Source organism: Vigna unguiculata, chromosome 9 (genome assembly GCF_037176805.1).
Source record: "Vigna unguiculata cultivar grain cowpea cultivar isolate G323 ecotype 2 chromosome 9, ASM3717680v1, whole genome shotgun sequence".
Lineage (NCBI taxonomy): Eukaryota > Viridiplantae > Streptophyta > Magnoliopsida > Fabales > Fabaceae > Vigna > Vigna unguiculata.
This window is the reverse complement of record NC_140800.1, coordinates 11,914,787-11,935,012: the sequence shown is the minus strand read 5'-3', so window position 1 is coordinate 11,935,012 and position 20,226 is coordinate 11,914,787. Positions and strand designations below refer to the sequence as shown.

Sequence of the window (20,226 nt, the reverse complement as noted above, 5' to 3'; positions counted from 1 at the left end):
GTCAACTTCAAAACCTTATCTTATTACATGGTCATGAATTTATCTACAATCGTCTCACTGATCAATCTTGATAAATGATATACAAAATTATGATACTGATTTTTTAGATCCATTTAAATTATTTTACTACAAGAGTATTTTTAATATATTTTTTTAATTTAGATAATTTTATAAAAATAGTTTTGAATATTGAATTCAAGTATAAACAACTTATTTTTTTAAAATAATTATTAAAGATCCTATACATAATAGGATTTATTTTTGGGTTATAGAAACTCACAGGGATATGAAAATAAAGTATTGTGACACACTCCAAATATTTAGAATGAATCGATGCTTTTAAAACTAGATAAGTAATTAAATTGGTGAAAACAGTAATTTCAAGGCTATGAGTTTAATTGTAGAATTAAATTAATATTTTAATATCATATAATTTTGTAAATAATAACATAGTATGCCATTGTAAAAATGAATATATAAACTTTATAAATTACTTTAAATAACTAAATTATAATAGTAATAATTGGAAAAATATTTAACACCTGTATAATCTTTAAATATTACTCTTTTCTATCATAAAAAAAAAGAAGTTAAATTGAACATTCAAACTTAAAAGTATGATTTTTCATTTCAACAAAAATTATTCAAATCAATTTTCCACTCCTGTTATATATATATATATATATATATATATATATATATATATATATATATATTAATGTACATGTATTTTATGAAGTTTTTTTTTAGTTAACAGATGAATGTTTTTCAAATCAGTTAAATATGATCTGGTTTCTGGTCTAAAGACAAACTGTGGAATGGAGTGTTTTATTATGTGAGTTGCAGCTTTCTGTTGTGTGTAATTCTTTGTTTTCGTTTTCTTTCTTTAACCCCATTTTCTTGTTTTGTAGCTCTCAGTATTTGATGCATTGATTCTGTTATAGCAGTGGGTATTTGTCATGAGAGTGCAGAACTTTATGATAAGATTTAAAATGTAATGAGAGATAACGTTTATAAGGTTGAGATCAGCACACAGTTTATTATCTCACCCAAACCATGTTGTCACTATGTGAAAAATAGAGAAAGATCTGGTCACCACTCGCATTTTGTCTTCATTTCTTGCATCACATCAAGGGCCATCACAAAATTGACCAACATTTTCTTTTTCTGTTCACTAATTCAAAATGGTATTTAATAGAACAACAATAGTATTTTGACATTCAGATCCTTTTAACATCCATTTGAGACTGTTCTTCACTACATTTCCGTTATTTTTTTTTTCAAATATAAAAATTTATTTTTCTTATGACTATTTTACTCTTACATGAGTATCAATAATTATTTTTCCTTAGTAAAAACAATAACATGATGGAACATTGAGTAAAAGTACTCTTATGTACCTTTATTTTTTTCACTTTTCTGTGTCTTTCAATAGTGATACCATAATTCATAATTACCCTTTACTGTCACAACGTGGGTCTCTATCACAGCAACGACAAAGACCACGAAATTCATCGAGTGTTGTACTGCACAAGCTCATGTTCGCTTATCCTTAATGCAATTATCATCATCAATGATTTCAATGGCCATGGTTGAAGCCACTTTCTTAGTGCACAACACCTTCCTCTTATCTCTCTTTCTCTATCTCTGTGCACCCTTTTGCATGCCAAGCTCTTCTTCACTCTCTTCAAACATTTTCACCAGACAAACATGAAAATGTCACACTTTCACACTTAGGTGGCATCTACTCCTACTCTGTTCTAAGATGGGTCTGCTTAGACTCTCATTTCTTTCCGTACTCTCTTGCCTTTTACCATTGCTCTGTTCCATTACCAAAGGTGGTGCCTCTGATGTTTATGTGAAGTTCTTGAAGGTCCCTCATGCATTCTCTCACTCTAAGTCAGCAACATTTGCTTTCCAAGTTCTTAACTCTTCTAGTGGGGGCCATTGCTCAAACTGCACCCTCAGATGCAAGGTTTGTTTGTGTGTTTGTGTGTGCTAATTTGGCAAGTCCTTTACTTCTAAGAACAGCTTAAGCGTATGTTTGGACCTGCGTTGAAAAAATTCGATTTTGATGGAATCGATTTAGCAGACGCAGAAGCTGATATTATTTACTTCTGTCTGGACGTGAATCTTTTAATTTTAAAATCAAACAAACATATATTTTACGTTGAGAAATCAATTATACGTCTTTTTGACTTGCAACCAAACATCCCCTGATTTAACCAGCAACTCAATCATTTTGTTGTTGTGAAATGTTGATTATATTACTTAGTGTAGTTCTTTATTAATATGACAAAGAAAGTGGGTATGTTTTTATACATGAGATACAGATCGAAGAAGAAATTAAATCACCAAATTTATCAATTTTCTGATTCGAGAGCTTTCTTTTTCTGGGGGATGACATGGGAAACATAGTACAGCTTACGTGTGCATTAAATTTCTTAAATCCTTTTAGGGAGCAATTATTGCATGATCTTCAACTGACACATCATCACATGTCTATGGTTTTGACCAATCTTCACATGTAGCACAGTTTTTTAACTATTTGTGACGTGAATATTGAACGGTAACAAAAACATGTGAGGTACCACATCGTACAATAATTGTAAGGTTAAAGGGGTTAGATTCACATGACAGATTATCATGTCGTAGTAAACTACTCTGTTGTGTTTTTATGCAGCGCTAGAACTAAAATGCTGGTTCATGGTGTTAATTTTGTTTTATATATTCTGATTGTTCTAAAATACCATGTTGCAGCTGGATGATGAGATCACATCAGTATGTAAAAATGGAAAAGTTTCATACAGAAGTTTGAGGGATGGAAATCATACTTTTGAAGTTTGCACCAGACATGAAGGACTTGGCTGTGCCACCTATAACTGGACTGTTGGTTAAGAAACCATACTTAATTCCTTATGCTTGTTATTAGTTGTTCACTTTCACTTCTGGGATTTTACCCCTTTTAGTTGCTGATTATGTGTGGTTAATGAAAGAACCTAAGTCCAGAGTATTTTCACTAAATAAGGTAGCATAAAATAGGAGAACATTAATGTTTCAAGCTTAACAGTTTATGCCACAAATATGACTAGCAAAATCTCTTTTCCCATTTTGAGTAGGATAGTTAATGCATCTCATTATCTCAATGCTTAACTACCTTTTGCTTGCATCTTAGTAACATGGAAAAACAAGTTTACAGAATCATGGAAAGGAGGGAAAGTATAAATATTGCTTGAACTTTCTGCTTGACTAATTAACATAATAGGTATTTTTTGCCTATATGCGATGTAATTTTATCATAAATATGACGTAGTCTCTCATGTTTCATGTAGTGACATTGATGTCTAACCTGAGCTTATTTGAAAATATGGTTTTAATATATGGCTGCATTATTTTCTTTCAGATACAACTCCCCCAACGGCATATGTTACTGCCTCAACATCTTTTACAAGTTCCTTAAATGTGTCGGTAAACATATCTTTTACAGAACCCTGTATAGGTGGAGGAGGTTTTGGATGCAAGTCTGTAAATGCATGCAATGTAAGTAGGTGGCTAACCAAGGTTGCTTATATTTCTGAAGTTAAGTTGTCTATTTTACTATGTATCTATTGAAGATCACTTATAATACTGCCTCAGTCTTTAACATATTGCTTTGTTATTTCTGTACAGCTTCTTGTCTATGGTGCTGGCCAGGTCATACCATCTTCCTTTAGAGTTTTACAGCCAAATCTCACATATTCTCTACTCGTTAGTCTGTCATCTACAGTTCAATATGGCCGGGCAATCCTTGTAATGGATAGGAACTTCTGCACTGACCTTGCTGGCAACAACTTTATGAGAATGCCAAATTCTAGTGTTTATATACATTTTGGTAAGTGAATCTTTTATTATGTCATAGCAGGGCCGACTCAAGGTCCAAGCAGGTAAAGCCATTGCATTAAGTCTCCAAGAAAAAAAGGCTTAAAACAAAATACTACTAATTAGTTTAGGCACAGAAAAAATACCTCAAAAAAACTATTTTAGTACTAATTGTTTGAGACCTCTAAGAGAAAAAGACCTCAAAAAAAATCCTTCTTTCTTAAATTTGTTTTAGGCCTTCCAGACCCTTAAGTCGCTCCTGTGTCATACCATAGTATATATCCTCAGCAATGCGCATTGTGTCATTTGTTTGATTACTTTATGGATAAAAGTTCATGTATTTTGGTGCTTGTGGCCTCAAAGATAGTGTGCTGTCTTTTTCTACAGGTGCTTGAATTTTAATCTAATAGAACTGAAAATTATGTTATTGTGTATCAGTATTGTAGAGGCTAGGAGCTTCGAAGATTTTTATGCATTCTAAATATAAGTAAACAATACTATAGAACAAATTTGGTTAGTTTTTAATGTTCAGAACTTGATTTCCTCTATGGCAACCATGATCACAGACAGGAGAAAAGTTTTTGTCAACATCAGGACTCGTGTACCAGAAGAACTGCTTCAACTTAACAGTGAAACGAGAACAGTACAGGCAACTAATGACTTTGACAGGCTAAAGATATATTTGTACTTCTCAGCACCAGTTCTGAATTCTTCTACAGAAATTTTGAACTCTATCAACATTAGCCAGGGTTCACTTCATCTAAATAATTCAAAAAGCCTTGGAGATAGAAGATTTGGATTCAGGGTCAGTAATTCATTGATATGATAAGGTTTAACTGTCTATATCTTATGCTTATTCTAAGTGTTTTTCCTCTGCTTACACTTTCTTTTGGCCATTAATTCAGGTTACTAATATATCCTCTACTGCTATAATATCAATTAACTTCAATTCAGAGTCTATAATAACCAGACAAGGGACTCAAGTTTCTCCAATTGCACCAGTTACTTTCCTTTATGGTACATGCTATCCACCAACCACTAAGAAAACAGGATTTAGATTTATATAGTAATATTAACATATATTGTTTTCACACACCTTTTTGTCTTGATATTCCAATGCTCTTTGATAACATAGCCATATATGGAATTCAGATACTACGAGGCCTGCTGTGATGTTGAGTACATATAGCATGAGGACAAGAGAACACAATCTCCAAATATTAATTAAATTTTTGAAGCCTGTTTTTGGCTTCAACTCTTCTTGCGTATCAATTTCAGGGGGTTTACTAAAGAGGTAAGTATTTAGTCGATGTTCATTTTCTTAATGGGTTAAATATGATTTTAGTCTTTAAACTTGGACGTAAAATTGAAATTCATTCTTGTTCCAAACTTTGATACATTTTGCTCCAAAAACTTAAAAAATAAATGGATATAGTCTTTTTTTGGGCTTGTTAAATGGTGTTTCAGACTGACATTTGAGCTGGAACTTATCGAAACAATGTAAACAACTCAAACGTATTTGACATACACGTCAAAAACTATATTTATTTTATTTTTAAAGTTTGGGAACTAAACTGTATCAAAGTTTGAAACAAGAACGAATTGTAATTTAATGCTAAAATTTAGGGACTAAAAACATATTTAACCTGTTTCTTAGATATTGTATAGCATGAAAACACACTAATAAGTCCATGTATGCTTGTAAATATATATCTCTCTTTCCATATTCATTGTGAGAAAGGCAAATGTCTACTGACAGACATCTTTTCTTTTAAAACTTTTGTTTTCTGTCTAGTTTCCACGAAATAAGACGGGACATATACATGGTTGAGTTACTAGCAGATGATGGTTTAGTCTTTGTTAGTGTGCCTGAGAATGTAACAAGAGATGTTGCCGGGAACAAAAATCTAGCTTCCAATTTTCTACAAGTGAGGCACTGTAAGATATTTTTAATTTTGCTTATTAATTTTTTTTTTGGTGATAGTGTTGCTATTAGAGCTGATATTATATTTGTTTCATCTTGTGAGCATTCATATTCTTGTATATCACAATATTGTTTTTTCTTTGCACCTATTTCATCATAGTTGTCGTTAACATATTTATGGTTTCACAATCATGCAGACTCTATGCCTCTCATTTCCTCAGTGGTTTCTGCATTTGCAACTGCTTCATTTGTGCTGACATCAATTGCTGCGGGTTTTCTCACTATCTCATCTGCAAGCCTTCAATCTGTTGGTACATTTACAAGATCATCGTCTTTCTCGGTATTCGATCCAGCAAGGAATCTTCTCGTGAGACACTTAACTTGAAAAGTTTCTGTAAATTAGAGAAAGTTCTTATATTTTTATAGTGATTATGGAGAGAAAACCACATTGATAGGCTCACTTTGTTAATCATGCAGAGAATTTTGAGCCATATTCAGGTGTTTGCACTATCTAGATGGTTAGCAGTTAAGTTGCCAGTTGAGTTTTATGAATTTGCCAGACATTTACAATGGACCATACCCTATTTTACTGTTCCATGGGAATCCGAACCCATGAACCTATTCATGGTTAGCTCTAATCCCTTTGGAACCTCTAAGGCCAACAACAAGGCTCCAGAAATAATCCCAAACAAGTTAGTTAAGAGTCTGAATTTCGCTGCTTCAGTGTATGGATCACCACTTACTTCTTCAGAGTACCAGCAATATTTTGAGGTTAGAATAAGTTCAGATGTCTATCAATAGTGCAGAGAAATTTAATTTCTTATCTATGTTAACGAAAAACCGTCAATTCTTAATTCATAGTGCACACTTGCAGAGTGAAAATTTGAAACCAGAAGCTGAATATGTTTTGGATTCACAACATTCCTCTGGGTAAGTTATATGTTTCAATACATTATATATCTTAGGAAATTAGTTTTTTCATTTCTATACAGAAAAGGTCATCATTAGCATACAAGGGATACTAGCACAAACACTCAACTCACTTTTTGTTAGCTCAAACTAATATTGTTTTGAAAAAAAAAAATGTATTTCTATTTATTGCTAGCATTTCTGTTAGGATATGAAAACTAGACCACCAATACTTTACTACAACGATAACTGGAAATTTGCCAACATGGTATATTGCATTCTAATGGTCAACACATGATATACCAGATTTCAACCAGAGATGTCAGAAAAGGTTTGGAAATGAAGCACTGCTTCAAAAATGGACTAAGAGTATACTTAATTAGAGTAAATTAGACCTTACAAAAATTTGAAAGCAGAATGAAATACAAATTTGAGGAAAAAAAACGGTGCATTCAGTATCCCTTTATTCATTCGATGTTAGAAGTCCAACATCGTCTATCTCAAGTTTTGGAGTGTGACTGTATTTGTTAGAGAACTTGTCTCAATGTTCATTAGTTTTAAGATCAAATCTCACATATTACAAGTCAAATTTTATGAAATAAACAGTGAACGTAATGCTTTGAATCGGTTTGTACTTGATACATTCTTTTCCTGCATTTATAACAGTAAGAAAAGGCATTCCATGAGATAAATCAAGAAGCATACTCTGTTTTCAGATTATAACTTATTTATTTGTCAATTTTTCAAACTTCAAGTGCTTCAACAATATATTATTACTTATTATAATCAATTATAAGATTTTTTTCTTTTTTCTAATAGATGGACAGAATTTTATAGAAGCATGTTTTGGTTAGCTGTGATCTGTGGTGGTTTAATGGTTCTGCATGCTTTTCTCCTCATTGTCCTGAAATTTGGGAAGAGAAATTCTGAGAAGCATACAATACATGGAGCACTCACATTCCCAAGATTTGAGATATTTCTTATATTTCTTGCACTACCTAATATTTGCAAGTCCTCTGCTGTCCTAATTCAAGGTAACCATAATCATGATGTTATTATTTGTCACCTAACCATTTTCTGTGATCAATAAGTAAAGCAAAAAATAAAGCAATGACAGATAAAAGATATTAGACATACGAAATGCATACTAGTTGATTCAAACCATCAGTGAGGTCAATCCCATTATAGAGTGCTTTGTGAAGTATGAATTGGTGGGTTTTCTAATTAGTGGTGAAATGTGTGAGGCAAAACTGGGAAAATTACAGGATTCTTGACCAAAAAACACAGTATTTTGTTGTTTTCGATATGCAAAGGAAGATTCATTTCTTTGTTTTGAAAAAATCTAAACTGATAGCTGAAGAGTTTATGGTTCCTGTTTTCCTTCCCTCTCAGGAGTTGAACACGGATGTTCCAATCATTATCTCACCTGGTCTAAATAATAGCTCTTGGCCATGTGCTCATTTTGTTTTATTGAAAGTTATGAGAAAGATAATAGAGAAATTAGAAATAGATAACAGCAATAAGATCATTTCACTAATATGATTTCAGTCTTCATTGCAAGGCCATTTATGCAGAAGTCCAAAACTTCTCTCACACAATTACTAGGCTTAATTTTTCTCTTTTGCATTATGGCTATAGGGGGCTCTCCTTCTGGAGTTGCTGTTGGCACTATACTGTTCATTTTTGTGTGCATTGTGCTTCTGGCTTTATTCTTGTTCCTCTCCATTGGAATCACATTTGGAAGGTTGCTTCAATATAAGGAAGTTCATCAAGAAGGTTTGACATTTCACTGGTACCAAGAGCTTGAGAGAGTCACTCTGGGGCCAGGCAAAAGAGGCCAATGGACATGGAAAGAACAACCTAGATCTGTTTATCTAACCATCTTTGGCCCACTGTTTGAAGACCTGAGAGGCCCTCCAAAGTACATGCTTTCACAGATTTCTGGTGGCACCGGCAACACTCCAAGTCAAAGAGATCGCATCATTGCCTCTGATGATGAAACAGAAGATGCAGAAGCACCTTTCATCCAAAAGTTATTTGGGATTCTTAGGATATACTATGTGTTTCTTGAATCCATAAGGCGTGTCTCACTGGGAATTTTGGCAGGTCGCTTTGTTCCAACTCAGTCTTCTAAGACCCCTTTGATTATTATGTTGTCTATGACTTCTTTTCAGCTGTTCTTCATGCTGCTAAAGAAACCTTTTATAAAGAAAAGGGTTCAGCTGGTGGAGATTATCTCACTCACCTGTGAAGTTGCTCTATTTGCTACTTGTTTTGTCCTTCTAAAGAAGGAGTTTTCTGTGAGAGCTGAGACTAAGACTGGAATTTTCATGCTTGTGCTGTTCCTAGTGGAGTATTGTGCTCAGATCATGAATGAATGGTATGCTTTATATGTGCAAACAAAGATGCTGGACCCTGAAGAAAAATCACTCTTGACAGGTTTAAAAAATGCCCTGGTTGGGTTTCTTTTGTATTTCATCCCTCAAAAGTGCATCAAAGATTTGGTAAAGAGGTTACCACAAAATGGGAATGGGAATAATGAAGAATCTAGAGACACTGCTTCAGGTGGTGACAGGTCAAGATTTTCAAGTAGCAGAAGCTCAGGTACACCTGATGGAGCATGGTTGAAACAGATAAGGGAATTTACAAAGTCTAGCTTTGGTAGGGAAAGAAGTGTCAATGATCCTTCTACTAGTGGCACTACTGCATGGAGTGGGTTGTGGGGGACCAAAAGGAGTGGGAGCTCATCTTCCGAGTTCAAGTCAAAATCAAGTTCGTTGTACAAAGATTTGGAAGACATTTTTTCTTCCAAATGATACAGAAATAGTTAGATTTGTATCTGAGTTTAGAACAATTTGTATCTCACTGTAATAAATCTACATGGATTTGCCTCCCATTCCTGTCAACTTGTTTATGGTGTAAGATGGTGCACAATTCTGTGTGTTAATCGTTTTTTGCATGTTATGAGGTTGTTTTTTGCATATAACAACAAAGAGGGGAGAAAGAGAAAAGTCAAAGGCAACAAAGAGAGTAAAAAATTCATATTACTAAACAGAAGAATGGAGATGAATAAATTCTCACCTTAAAAATCGAAACAACATAGTAAAATGTAAAACCTTTATTCTCCTCGAACTGTGATCATCCTTTATTCTTCTGATGTCATTATATTCTCCTCGCACTATAGATCTATTTCCACCAAGAAACCAAAATTACCCATATGCATAGTTGAACTGAACCCTAATTTTCCAAACGTCAATTTTAATCTTCATTTTTCTCTCCAGCCAAATTACAGTTTCAAGTTTTGTTCTTATGCTCTCAAACTCCGTGCCACCAAGAAGCAGCAAAATTCAACACCTGTGCTCTGTTTTCGGCTTAGATCTGTTTCCTTCCAACACTTGTCCAGAGCCAAAGCTTCAAGCTTTTTCTATATTTTTCTCCTCTTCAATTACCATACCATATAAATATACAGATAAAGAAATGGGGTCTTTGTTGAGTTCACCGAAAACGAAAGAACAGATGGAAGCAGCGTTGAATAAGGTTAAGGATATAGTATCCTCTTCCCCTGTTGTTGTCTTCAGGTATCTTTTCTTTTCCGATCTAACTTACCCGTTGTTTTATATTTTGCAAGTAACTCGTTTCATCCATGAAATCCTAATAACTTGTTTAAAATGTATTCAGATTTTAGAATTTGGGTTTAGGTCTAAATCAGCTCTAAAAGTAAGAACATGATAACATGCGAGTGTTTCGCTATTTGTGTACAGTATTTTGGTTGTCATATTACGTTGTCACTGTGAGGATTTTCTCAAAGAGAGACTGAAAGATTCGTTACTACCAATGAGTTGAACAAAGCTTGAAAGTTCCCTTCAAAAATCTATACCTTTCAACAAATTAGTTTTTGGTTGTGAGCTTAGGAATAGTTAGGTGCACACTAGAATGAAACAGCTTTCATTTTTTCTTTTTCATATCAGTAATTCCATCCTGTAATCTTTGTGGTGGCAGTAAGACATACTGTGGTTACTGCAAGCGGGTCAAAGATCTGTTCCAACAGCTTGGAGCATCCTACAAGGTTGTTGAATTGGACACAGAAAGTAAGGGTGCTGTGAATACTCTCTCCAGTGATTTCATGTTTGGTCTATTATATCAATTTTCTTTTCTTGGCTTGTTAGATCAATTTCGTTTTCATGTTTGTTGTCTTTACTGATTCTTTGCTTTAAGAATCTTTTTACAAGTTAACCTTTATATACACATGTATTATGAATTATAATGTTGTGAATATGTAATAAAAAATTATACGGGGCCTTTATTATTACTTTTTAGTGTGTCTTATATAAGGTTTTTGTAATTGAAGGTGATGGAGGTGATATTCATTCAGCTTTAATCGAGTGGACAGGGCTTAGGACTGTGCCTAACGTGTTTATTGGAGGAAAGCACATTGGTGGTTGTGATAGTAAGGCCCTGCACATGACTTTCTTCTGAGAAGAACGTGGCAATGTTTTTGTTGCTTTATTTTCCTTATTTGCATCTAAAATTTTCCCTCGTATCTTGCAGCTGTTTTGGAGAAATACAAAACAAAACAACTGGTTCCTCTTCTGAATGATGCTGGGGCAATTGCCAATAACTCTGCTCAACTGTGAACAACTATGTTTAGGAACAAAACATTTTCTAAAATAAGATGAAATATGGAGAAAGCATATACTAAAATTTCTAGCTTTACTTCGTATCAATATCATGCTCCACGAGAATAAGTGATGGCTCAAATTATGTGAAATAAGACCATCTTATCATATCATGCATGTATCATCAAAGTTGAAACATTATTACGTGTGTGATTTCTCTAAGTGATTAGTTATAGAGCTTAACCGTCACTGGAGAGGTTGCATGTTAATGAAATTTGTTCAAACACAGTTGGTATTGTCCTAAACTATTATATAGAGAGTTTTAAGCCACCCAAATTCATATATAACGATGTATGAAAAATATAAAACATAAAACAAATTATAATGTAAACCTTACAGATATCTGACATGATTTTTATTGTTGGAATAAATGTTTCGCATAACATTCAATGTCTTCTTCTTCGGTTCCGTCTAGGGGTAGAATTTGACCTATAACTCCTAATCCACTTGCAAAACAAACATATAAATGAAGACCCTTTTCTCCATTTAGTAACTGATTCACGCAATAATATACATTAGTGATAACAATAAATTCACACTCAAAGATACTATTGGATATTATAGATTTTATGAATGCCACTAGTTTATAAAGAATACATAAAATTATTTTTAGATAAAGTATACAAAGCCTTTTCAAACAACATCTCTAATCTAAAATCTTGATTTATAGGTCGTATTTTTTATATGTTACTTAATTTTTTTTATTTTATTTCAATGTGAGATTCAAATTCAAACTTAGATTTTTAATAGTCTCTCCTTTAAATGTAAGTTTTTTTTTTTACATTGATACATTCACTTTAAATGAGTGTGTTTTATCATTTATTTGTCGCAAGACGGAACCCTCACTACTAAAAATTTGATTTTTAGCAATTTAGCGCCACAAAAGTATTTTAGTGTCAATTAAATATAACTGCTGGAATAATCATCACTAATACTTTTAACGTCAATTTTAACAGTCTCTAAATTAATTTTAAAAAATACTTAATATTTAACGGCGGTTATAACCGTCAGCAAAATCATAATTTTTTTAAATGATAATATTTAGTGGCAATTACAACCGCCACCAAAATCATTTTTTTAAAATATTTTACAATTTAGATGTTTATCTCAAGGTCGTAGAATGGCTTTGATGATCGACTCAAGATCAAAATATTTATTTGGGAAGAGCTTGGAGTAGTAGTCACTGTTACATAGCTTTCTCCATTCTGATGAACCTTGTGTGATGAGTTTCTCGAATTGCGCCTCTTGTTGGCATACCATGGTTGGAGTGAAGCCAATGAGCTTTGAGCGCAACTAAAACCGGGCACGCATTTTCACCGCAAGCTCTTTCACTCATTTTATCAAAAGGAAGCAAAAAATACATTGGTTTTCAGCTTTGCCTTCCCATCTCTACTTTTAATCTCCTTGTATTCCCAACTTCTTGTAGTGCCTTTTTGCTATACTTCATTTGATTTCTGTCATAAGTAAACAAAACCATTTATTAACTACCTAGTTGGTAAAAAAGGAGGGACCTTTGCAGTGATAACCATGAGTTAAACATAAAAATGAGGTTACAAAGTAAGAATGTAATAACACACCGTGAATAGACCAGGATACGAGGTTTGAGTTTTTTGTTTGTCAGTGGGTGTTTGAAAGTTCCACCCATTGAGGCTTTTATTCCTCTGCAAATGAGTCTTTTGTTTGAGGTTGTAAATCTCTCGAAGCCTTTTGTGAGTGTTGGTCGTGTGTTGTGGGTTCCACTGTTGTTGTTGGCATTGCTTGTGCTGGAATCGTTGAATGAGTCATCCGAGTCAAACAATGTCACAAACAGATCCATAAATTTACAAGTTAGAAATCACTTGATCCTATTAGTTTTTGACTTTTCAAATAAAAGTAGTCAAGAAGAATAATTTGAGACACAATTTCCCAAACAAAGCATTAGGATAAATTTCTTCGACAGTATTCCAAAACTTGACAGCAACCAACACATAATTTCATCTAAGACTAGTGCTTTACCAATTACCTTAACATTAAAAGTAAATAAATAAATAAAAAACAAACTATGAAGGAAATATAAAAGCATTAATCTTGCAATGGTCTAATAGAATATTATGAACACCTTGTTACACCCTAGAACAAAATCCTGCAAAATTTTTATTCTCCCACTGTTTTTTAAATTGCAAAACGGGAGGTGTTAAGTGGCATGCCTATGAATAAATAGTAAATATAAACAAAAGAAAGAAAAAGAGAATGTCTCATCACTTATGAAAGCATGAACAAATACCCTCTTAGTATTTTCAAGATTAAACTGAACACATTTAATTCTATCCAAGGAACTCATGAGTTACACACTTGTAAATCAACTAAAGAATCAAGAAAGCAATCATCATTTGTCTTCCCAGTTCCTAGTTCCCAATTCCCACTCTATTTTGTTCAAAGCTTAGTCTAGCTAGCTTGTTCATGACCCTAAGTTCTTTGGCAGTGTTCTAGTGAGACCATTCAAGGATAAGTCAAGAATCTCTAGTTTTGATGCATTCAACAATGATGCAGGTACAAAAATTGTGAGATTGTTGACTACACCATGAAATACTTGAATGTTTGGAAGAGTAAATCCAAAATCATCTGGTAAGTTCCCATGAAGATGATTTTGATTAAAAGTGAAATAGTATAAAGAAGATTTGTTATATAGATTGAATAAAGAATTGAGCCAGACAAGTAATTCCCATATAGCACAAGATATGTCAAGCTTGATAAAAGACCTACCTCGTGTGGTATGCAATGAAGCTGTTTAATCCAAAGCTAATGCGAGACAAAGAAAAAAGGTTTCCAATCCAAGTTGGGATTTCTCCAGTCAGATTATTAGCTCCTACAACTAGTACTTTTAGTTTTGTGCATTTTCATTTCCTGCAGGAGTTGCAATAGTTGTTGATTCCTTGATTAAGATCATGCATACAAGAACACATTTATTCAGGATTTGTGACAACATGCTTCTAGAGCTTGCACAAGGATGATGCATATTTTAAGTGCTAAATTTTGATGCTAACTTTAAAATGATACAGGTTATGTTTTAAGGTGATGATGCTATTAAAAAAGTAACTGAGGTTGCCAAATTGCATCAACAACATGTAAGTGATGGTCCATTTCTATTAGACAATAGTATTCTTAGGCTCCTTCACTTTTTTTCTGTTGAAAACAATCTAGAAATAATGATTTATGATTCAGACTATTATATAACAGATATAATTCGGACTATTGTATAACAGCGCTACCTACATGATTGTTGCTTGGTGTTATTAATCAATATCCAAGACTATTATGTAACAAATATAATTTACTAATTACATAACATAATGAAAAATCTTATTTAAGACAACATTTATGTCAAGTCTTCTGAGGTCAACAGTTTTTCATGTGAATCAAATTTTGGCACTACATCATTGGTGAGTATTTTCAAGTTCTAATTATGACATTAAGTTTTCACAACCACCTAAAAAAGGAATCAATGTTTAAGGGAGTAATTTATTATAGATTCATAGTGGGTAATAAATCATCTAAAGGAATTCATAGTGGGTAGTAAATCAACTAAAATAGTTGGGTATTTTTAGTTACTAGTTTGACAGAGAAGTAAATTCTCAACTGTATACTCAACATAGTGGAAAGTAAAATATGATTTTAGTTATAAAATTGAGTATTAAGCTTGTCGCAACCGGAATCGCGAGGGACGACAAACCAAAAAAGAAAACGGGTTTGAAAAAGAGATTCGGAGTCGCCACCATAGTTATTCTGGAAAACTATGAAAAACCATAAAAATAAAACAAGTCTGCGAAAAACCAGATTTTGAATCCGGAAGTCGGTTACGCGTAGGGAAGGTGTTAGCACCCTACCGCACCCGCCCGAAGGCGATACCTTTAATTAAAAATGCGAAGTTGATGTGATTTTCAAAATATTAATTTTCCCCAAAAATAATAAGACAAAAATGCTAAAAAGAAAAAAATTATTTTTTTTAATTTTTTGGGCCCGACAAGGATTGACCTTAGTCCTACGTATTCTCATTCAAGATGAGAAATCAGGGTTACGTAGTTCTTTAAAAGACATTGTTGTTTGAAAATGTTAGATATTTTTGTATTTTGAAAATTTTGTATTTTGAAAATTTTGTACTTTTTGTATTTTTTGAATTACTTGAAAAATACTTGTCACACGACGTGAGCAGTCGGACAGACACCAAAAAGGAAAGAAAATTATTTTTGGTATTTTTTAAAATAAGTGTCACGCGATGCGAACGACTGAACAGACACAATAAAGTGAAAGAGAATATTTTTCATTTTTTAGATTTTTATTTTTTTATTTTTTTTGTGATTTTTAATAATTTTCAAATATTTTGTTTCTTTTAAAAATAAAAAATAAATAAAGGATGAAATTACTTAAAAAGGATAAAAGTAGAAAATAAAATATGGGGTACATGAGTGATAATGGGGGTGCACAAAATAAACACAACAACAAGCCCAAACAATAGACAAAGACATGAGGTGTAGAACTATCACATGTAGGGGTGCGCGAAGTAAACAGGTGGGGTATGTGCTTTAAAAGATGGGTGCAACGAGTAAAATATAAAACCAATCCAAAATAAAAGTAGAAAGTGTGTGCGGGGTGCGGGATTAGCAATTGTGAAAGTGAGCGAGGAAGTAAAAAAAGATAGATATAGAGGTGTATGAGAAAAAAAACAAGAGTGCATGTGGTAACGGAAGAGTGCGAAGGATAAAAATGGAGGTGCAGCGAGCAGCAAAAGCGGGTTGATTCAATAATTTGAAATAAGAAACTGAAAACCCTAATTTTAACTTAAGCCTCCCTTCTCTTCAGTTCACCACGACAACCCATCCTCTCTTCTCCCGAGCAGCCGCCGCATCCATCGAACCTCCGCCTAGCCGCACCTCTGGAGCTCGTCGCCGCTCAACCAGAGGCCATTGCCGGCGCCACTGCGATGCTCTTGACCGAGACCGCCACCGGCGCAGACGAGAAACTCGCGGTTTCTTCTCTTCATTTTATTTTGCGCGAGACAGACCACTTCTTCCAGCTCCAACGTCTCGACCTCGCAAGCTTCCCAGTCCGTTAGAGCCACCGGCGGCAGCGCCAATCGCTACCAGAAGCGTCGCCGGCCTCCGCTGCATCCTAAACGTCTCTCATTCTTCTTCTCGCATGAACCACACTAAGTCTGGAATCCACACTGCGAGCCCCGCTGTCGCGCCCCCAACCGCGATTGAAGCCGCTGCTGCTCAGTCCGTCCGAAGTTCGACTCGCCGGCGGCGATTTTTCTCTCTTCTCTTTTTCTCTGCTTTGATATTGGATTGCGATGTTGAAAAGCTGTGTGATAGTGATGATCATTCGGTGCTATTGTAGAGGGATGGTGTGAATTTGTGAGGGTGTGCAAAGGTGATGACGCTTGTTGGTGACCGTGTGGGATGGGTTGGTTTGGGACCTCTCTGGTTTTTGTGCAGGTGAAAGATTAGGATGAGGATGAGGGTGGTTCATGGTATCGGTGGGTCGAGGATGATGAATGGAGGTTCCTTGGTTTTGGTTGTTTGTTTTGTTTGCAGATTGAAATGGAGTGTTGAAGGAGGATGAGATAATGGTGAAAATAGGTTCTGGTGGAAATGTTTACAGCTTTGAGTATTTCATTGGTTATGGAGAATGGCGAGAACGAGTGGTTTTGCGAATGGAAATGCGGGAAATGTTGGCGTGCGTTGAGCTTTAAGTTGATTTGAGTTGATCACGGTGAACTGGTTTGGGGGTTATGGTGATCATGAGACAGTGAAGGGGGAGTGGGATGAGGCGATGTTTAAACTTGTTTCAGTAACGGTGATACTTGAGCAACAATGCATAACAAGTTTGGATCATGAAACAAATAAATAGCGAGATAATGTGGGACAGATGCGCACAAATACATTTGAGAACAAAACACAACAAATTCAACACACCATGTCATGTCATTTTCGCGCAAGTACTCAAATGCCTAAACCTTACCTCTTGAAGCTCCTCGTTCCCTTTGAAACTCCTTGTTCTGTTTGTTCTCTCTGAAACTCCTTGTTGTTCTCGTTGATTCCCCTCTATTTTGTTGCTCTTATTACTTTAGATGTGAATTGTCTACCTTTTGTTGCTCTGAAAATCAATTGGATATACCTTGTATTCTCTTTTCTCCGTGAATTTATCCCCCCTTCCCCATATTTTTTTCGTTTTACTTATGAGATCCTCCTTTGGTCTGAGAGATGTACAAAAGGTGTGAAGTGGCGGTTGCTTCTTCGCCTGATCTGTCTGCAACAGAGTCCATTTTCCCTCTTCAATCAATCCATTCATCTTCCTTCAGGCACCATACAGTTTCCTTTCTTGTGTAATGAGTAACGTTTCAGGGTAACAAACGTGGAACGGAGTAGCCTCCTCTATGCGGAAAATTTAATGCTGCACATCCCTTTTTCTTCTTTACTTTTTTCAAATCTGTTTTTATTTTCTTTCTCTTTTTTTTTTAATCCGTTTTCCTTCTCCCTTCTTTTTTTTAAATAATAAATAAAAAACAATAAAATAAAATAGAATGAAATAAAATAAAATAAATAGGAATAAAATTGAAAACAAAGAAAAAAAGAAATAAAAAAAGAAAGATAAAGAGACATGATAAAATTGAAGTAAAATAAGATAATAATAATAATAATAAAATAAGAAAATACAATCTAGACAAAATTGGTGTCGACAAAGCTTTAGTCGACATAAGATGCCTTTCTAATAGGTTGCATCTTTATCTATTTCTACAAGATAAATAAAGCACTTCTTAGACACTGAAGCAACCAGCAACCTCATTTCTCTAAGCATGGAACTAGTCTCATCCAAAGCGTATGAGAAAAATGTGTTAAGCAAGATTATTCTCAAAGATATAATAACCATGCATTGCTACCCTCACATATATACATACCAACTACTATTACATTTAATATTAAGCATGGGCATGAGATGTTTTACACAAAGTGATATATTATTTATTGAGCATCGTAAGAGAAACAACCAAATAGTAGTTAGTAGTTGGCAGATGTTAACTAATTTATATTTTTATACAGACACATATAAACAAAGGCATTAATCAAAGTACACCCAATCTTCAATTTTTGTTCCTTATAGTACTTGAACCATAAATATATAAACTGCATTTGCTGTGTCCCCACCCCTGCATGACCAACTACAGATTTAATATAATTTGTTTTTATTCAACCATCAAATCTCTTATTTCCTTCCCGAAAGCCAAATGAAGAATGAGTTTTGTTGTTCCAATCTCATTACAATCATAATATCGATGTCGTTCTTTGCTCGAGCATTGTCGGTGGTTCTAACCTTCATCAACTTCATATTCAATGAGCTTTAAAAACCACAAATTGATAATAGGAATTAGGGTTATGAGAAGTTGAAACTTCTGAATAAAATCAAATTTGAATTCAACAATAATGTACTAGAAGAAAATATCAACTTAAGAAAAGGAAAAAAACGATTAGAAAAAAAAAGAAATCGCAAGAAGAAAGGAAGATTCCTTACAATAATGGTTCCATGGAAGAGAGTATAGCTTGGAAGATACCTCTCAGCAAAAGAGAAGATGGCTCAAGAAAAGAAATCGATTTTGCAAAACCCGTATAATGAAAACGCGCGAAAGAGTTCGTCTCCACGCAAAATACTATTATAAAAGTATAGCATTTTCAAAATTTAGATTAGAATATGCTGGCAGTTTTAAACAGACTGTAAATGTTATTAAATTTTTAAATTTCTTTTAATATAGGGACATTTAAACATAATTGTCGTTAAATAAGTGACGTTGAAAATTAATTTTCCTTTAGTGCCTCTTTCTCATGAGCGACCTTGTGATCTATTATATTACTTTCTTTGTAAACGTTTGAGTTTTATGTATAAGTAGTTGTGTTGCAAATAATATTCAACATTTAGCCAAGAGTAACTGTGTTTCAAATTTAACTAGGAGTGATTGCATTCCAAATAATATTCAGGATTGGTTGCATTTTAAATAATACTTAAGATTCTAGTCAAGATTGGTTTTGTGCACAAATAATACTCAGATTGGTTTAGCCATGATTCAGTAATTATAAGCAAAATCATCCTAAAAGAAGTGCTCTTATCAATGTAAATCACGTCAAAATTGGGATTTAACACGAACTGCAAATCTCCTTAGTGGTCATATGTCTCTTGGATTTTGTGTTTCTTGTATCAAAAATACGGTGCTCTTCCTATCAAAAGAAAACATTATATGAGTGTTCTTCACTTATTGTGCATCTTCCAACGCCTTTGTTGCAACTTAAAAGTAGACATGGCCAATGGCATGGCTGCAACCTGTTTGCTTCTATCGCTGAAGAATTATTTGCAACATATGTATTTTGCCATGAGCATAGAAGAGATTGGAAGGTTTCTCGTCTTCTTTAAGACTGAGTTGATGGACTCCTCAAGATTGGTAGTCATATGTCCCCACTATCACCCATTGTCCCATACAAGAGTCCACTCCTCTAGAGATATTGTTCAACCATTGTGCTGCCTTAGGATTGTCCTCTCTAATTATGTTATAGTAGTAAAAAACAAAGTGCGGTTCTGTCATTGCATAAGTTGTAATTATTTGTTAGAAAGTGTGGTTCTGTCATTCCATAAGGAAATAAAGATCAAGCACATAATTGAAAGGATGAGGGAATTGGTAACTGAAGCAGATCATATGGAGAGTGTTTGCCAACTATAAGGGCTTTTATGTTTTGTTGTTTTGTATTTCCCTAGGACCTTTATGACTGTTACAAACATGCCTTTTAGGTTATTAGATAACCTAAGGAAGTATCGGTGGGCAAGTTATGTTCACGATTT

At 34.0% G+C, this 20,226-nt stretch overlaps 2 protein-coding genes and 1 long non-coding RNA gene across 4 annotated transcripts; 2 read left to right on the top strand and 1 right to left on the bottom strand.

The window, feature by feature from the left end:
* Window positions 1-1,572: 1,572 nt before the first annotated feature.
* LOC114163770 (uncharacterized) lies at window positions 1,573-9,597 on the top strand. 2 transcript variants are annotated; one of them, XM_028048079.2, is made up of 13 exons: window positions 1,573-1,975; window positions 2,761-2,893; window positions 3,404-3,540; window positions 3,670-3,871; window positions 4,425-4,663; window positions 4,764-4,875; window positions 5,011-5,152; window positions 5,654-5,796; window positions 5,980-6,149; window positions 6,260-6,553; window positions 6,657-6,712; window positions 7,511-7,725; window positions 8,330-9,597. In XM_028048079.2, exons 1-13 carry the CDS (start codon window positions 1,766-1,768, stop codon window positions 9,505-9,507), a joined length of 3,231 nt encoding a protein of 1,076 aa, XP_027903880.1. In that variant the 5' UTR covers window positions 1,573-1,765; the 3' UTR covers window positions 9,508-9,597. The 2 variants fall into 2 exon arrangements, with proteins under 2 accessions (XP_027903880.1, XP_027903881.1); XM_028048080.2 differs by having other exon boundaries at window positions 1,957-1,975; window positions 2,761-2,889.
* Window positions 9,598-9,795: 198 nt separating this feature from the next.
* LOC114163771 (glutaredoxin-like) lies at window positions 9,796-11,595 on the top strand. Its single transcript, XM_028048081.1, has 4 exons — window positions 9,796-10,269; window positions 10,691-10,779; window positions 11,040-11,138; window positions 11,240-11,595. The coding sequence occupies exons 1-4, from the start codon at window positions 10,001-10,003 to the stop codon at window positions 11,323-11,325; spliced, it is 543 nt and encodes a 180-aa protein (XP_027903882.1). The 5' UTR covers window positions 9,796-10,000; the 3' UTR covers window positions 11,326-11,595.
* Window positions 11,596-12,326: 731 nt separating this feature from the next.
* LOC114196033 (uncharacterized) lies at window positions 12,327-17,904 on the bottom strand. Its single transcript, XR_003606610.2, has 3 exons — window positions 14,110-17,904; window positions 12,945-13,130; window positions 12,327-12,821 (listed from the first exon to the last, which is right to left on the bottom strand). It is a non-coding gene; the product is annotated as an uncharacterized LOC114196033 (long non-coding RNA).
* Between the last annotated feature and the right edge of the window lie 2,322 nt (window positions 17,905-20,226).

Bases quoted from the DNA above. Each gene is read 5' to 3' on its own strand.
- LOC114163771 (XM_028048081.1), top strand. From the start codon at position 10,001: ATGCTCTCAAACTCCGTGCCACCAAGAAGCAGCAAAATTCAACACCTG. The intron at 10,780-11,039 runs GTAAGGGTGCTG...TTGTAATTGAAG, and splicing joins TGTTGAATTGGACACAGAAA to GTGATGGAGGTGATATTCAT. The intron at 11,139-11,239 runs GTAAGGCCCTGC...CGTATCTTGCAG, and splicing joins GCACATTGGTGGTTGTGATA to CTGTTTTGGAGAAATACAAA.
- LOC114163770 (XM_028048079.2), top strand. From the start codon at position 1,766: ATGGGTCTGCTTAGACTCTCATTTCTTTCCGTACTCTCTTGCCTTTTA. The intron at 3,541-3,669 runs GTAAGTAGGTGG...ATTTCTGTACAG, and splicing joins AGTCTGTAAATGCATGCAAT to CTTCTTGTCTATGGTGCTGG. The intron at 5,153-5,653 runs GTAAGTATTTAG...TTTTCTGTCTAG, and splicing joins TCAGGGGGTTTACTAAAGAG to TTTCCACGAAATAAGACGGG.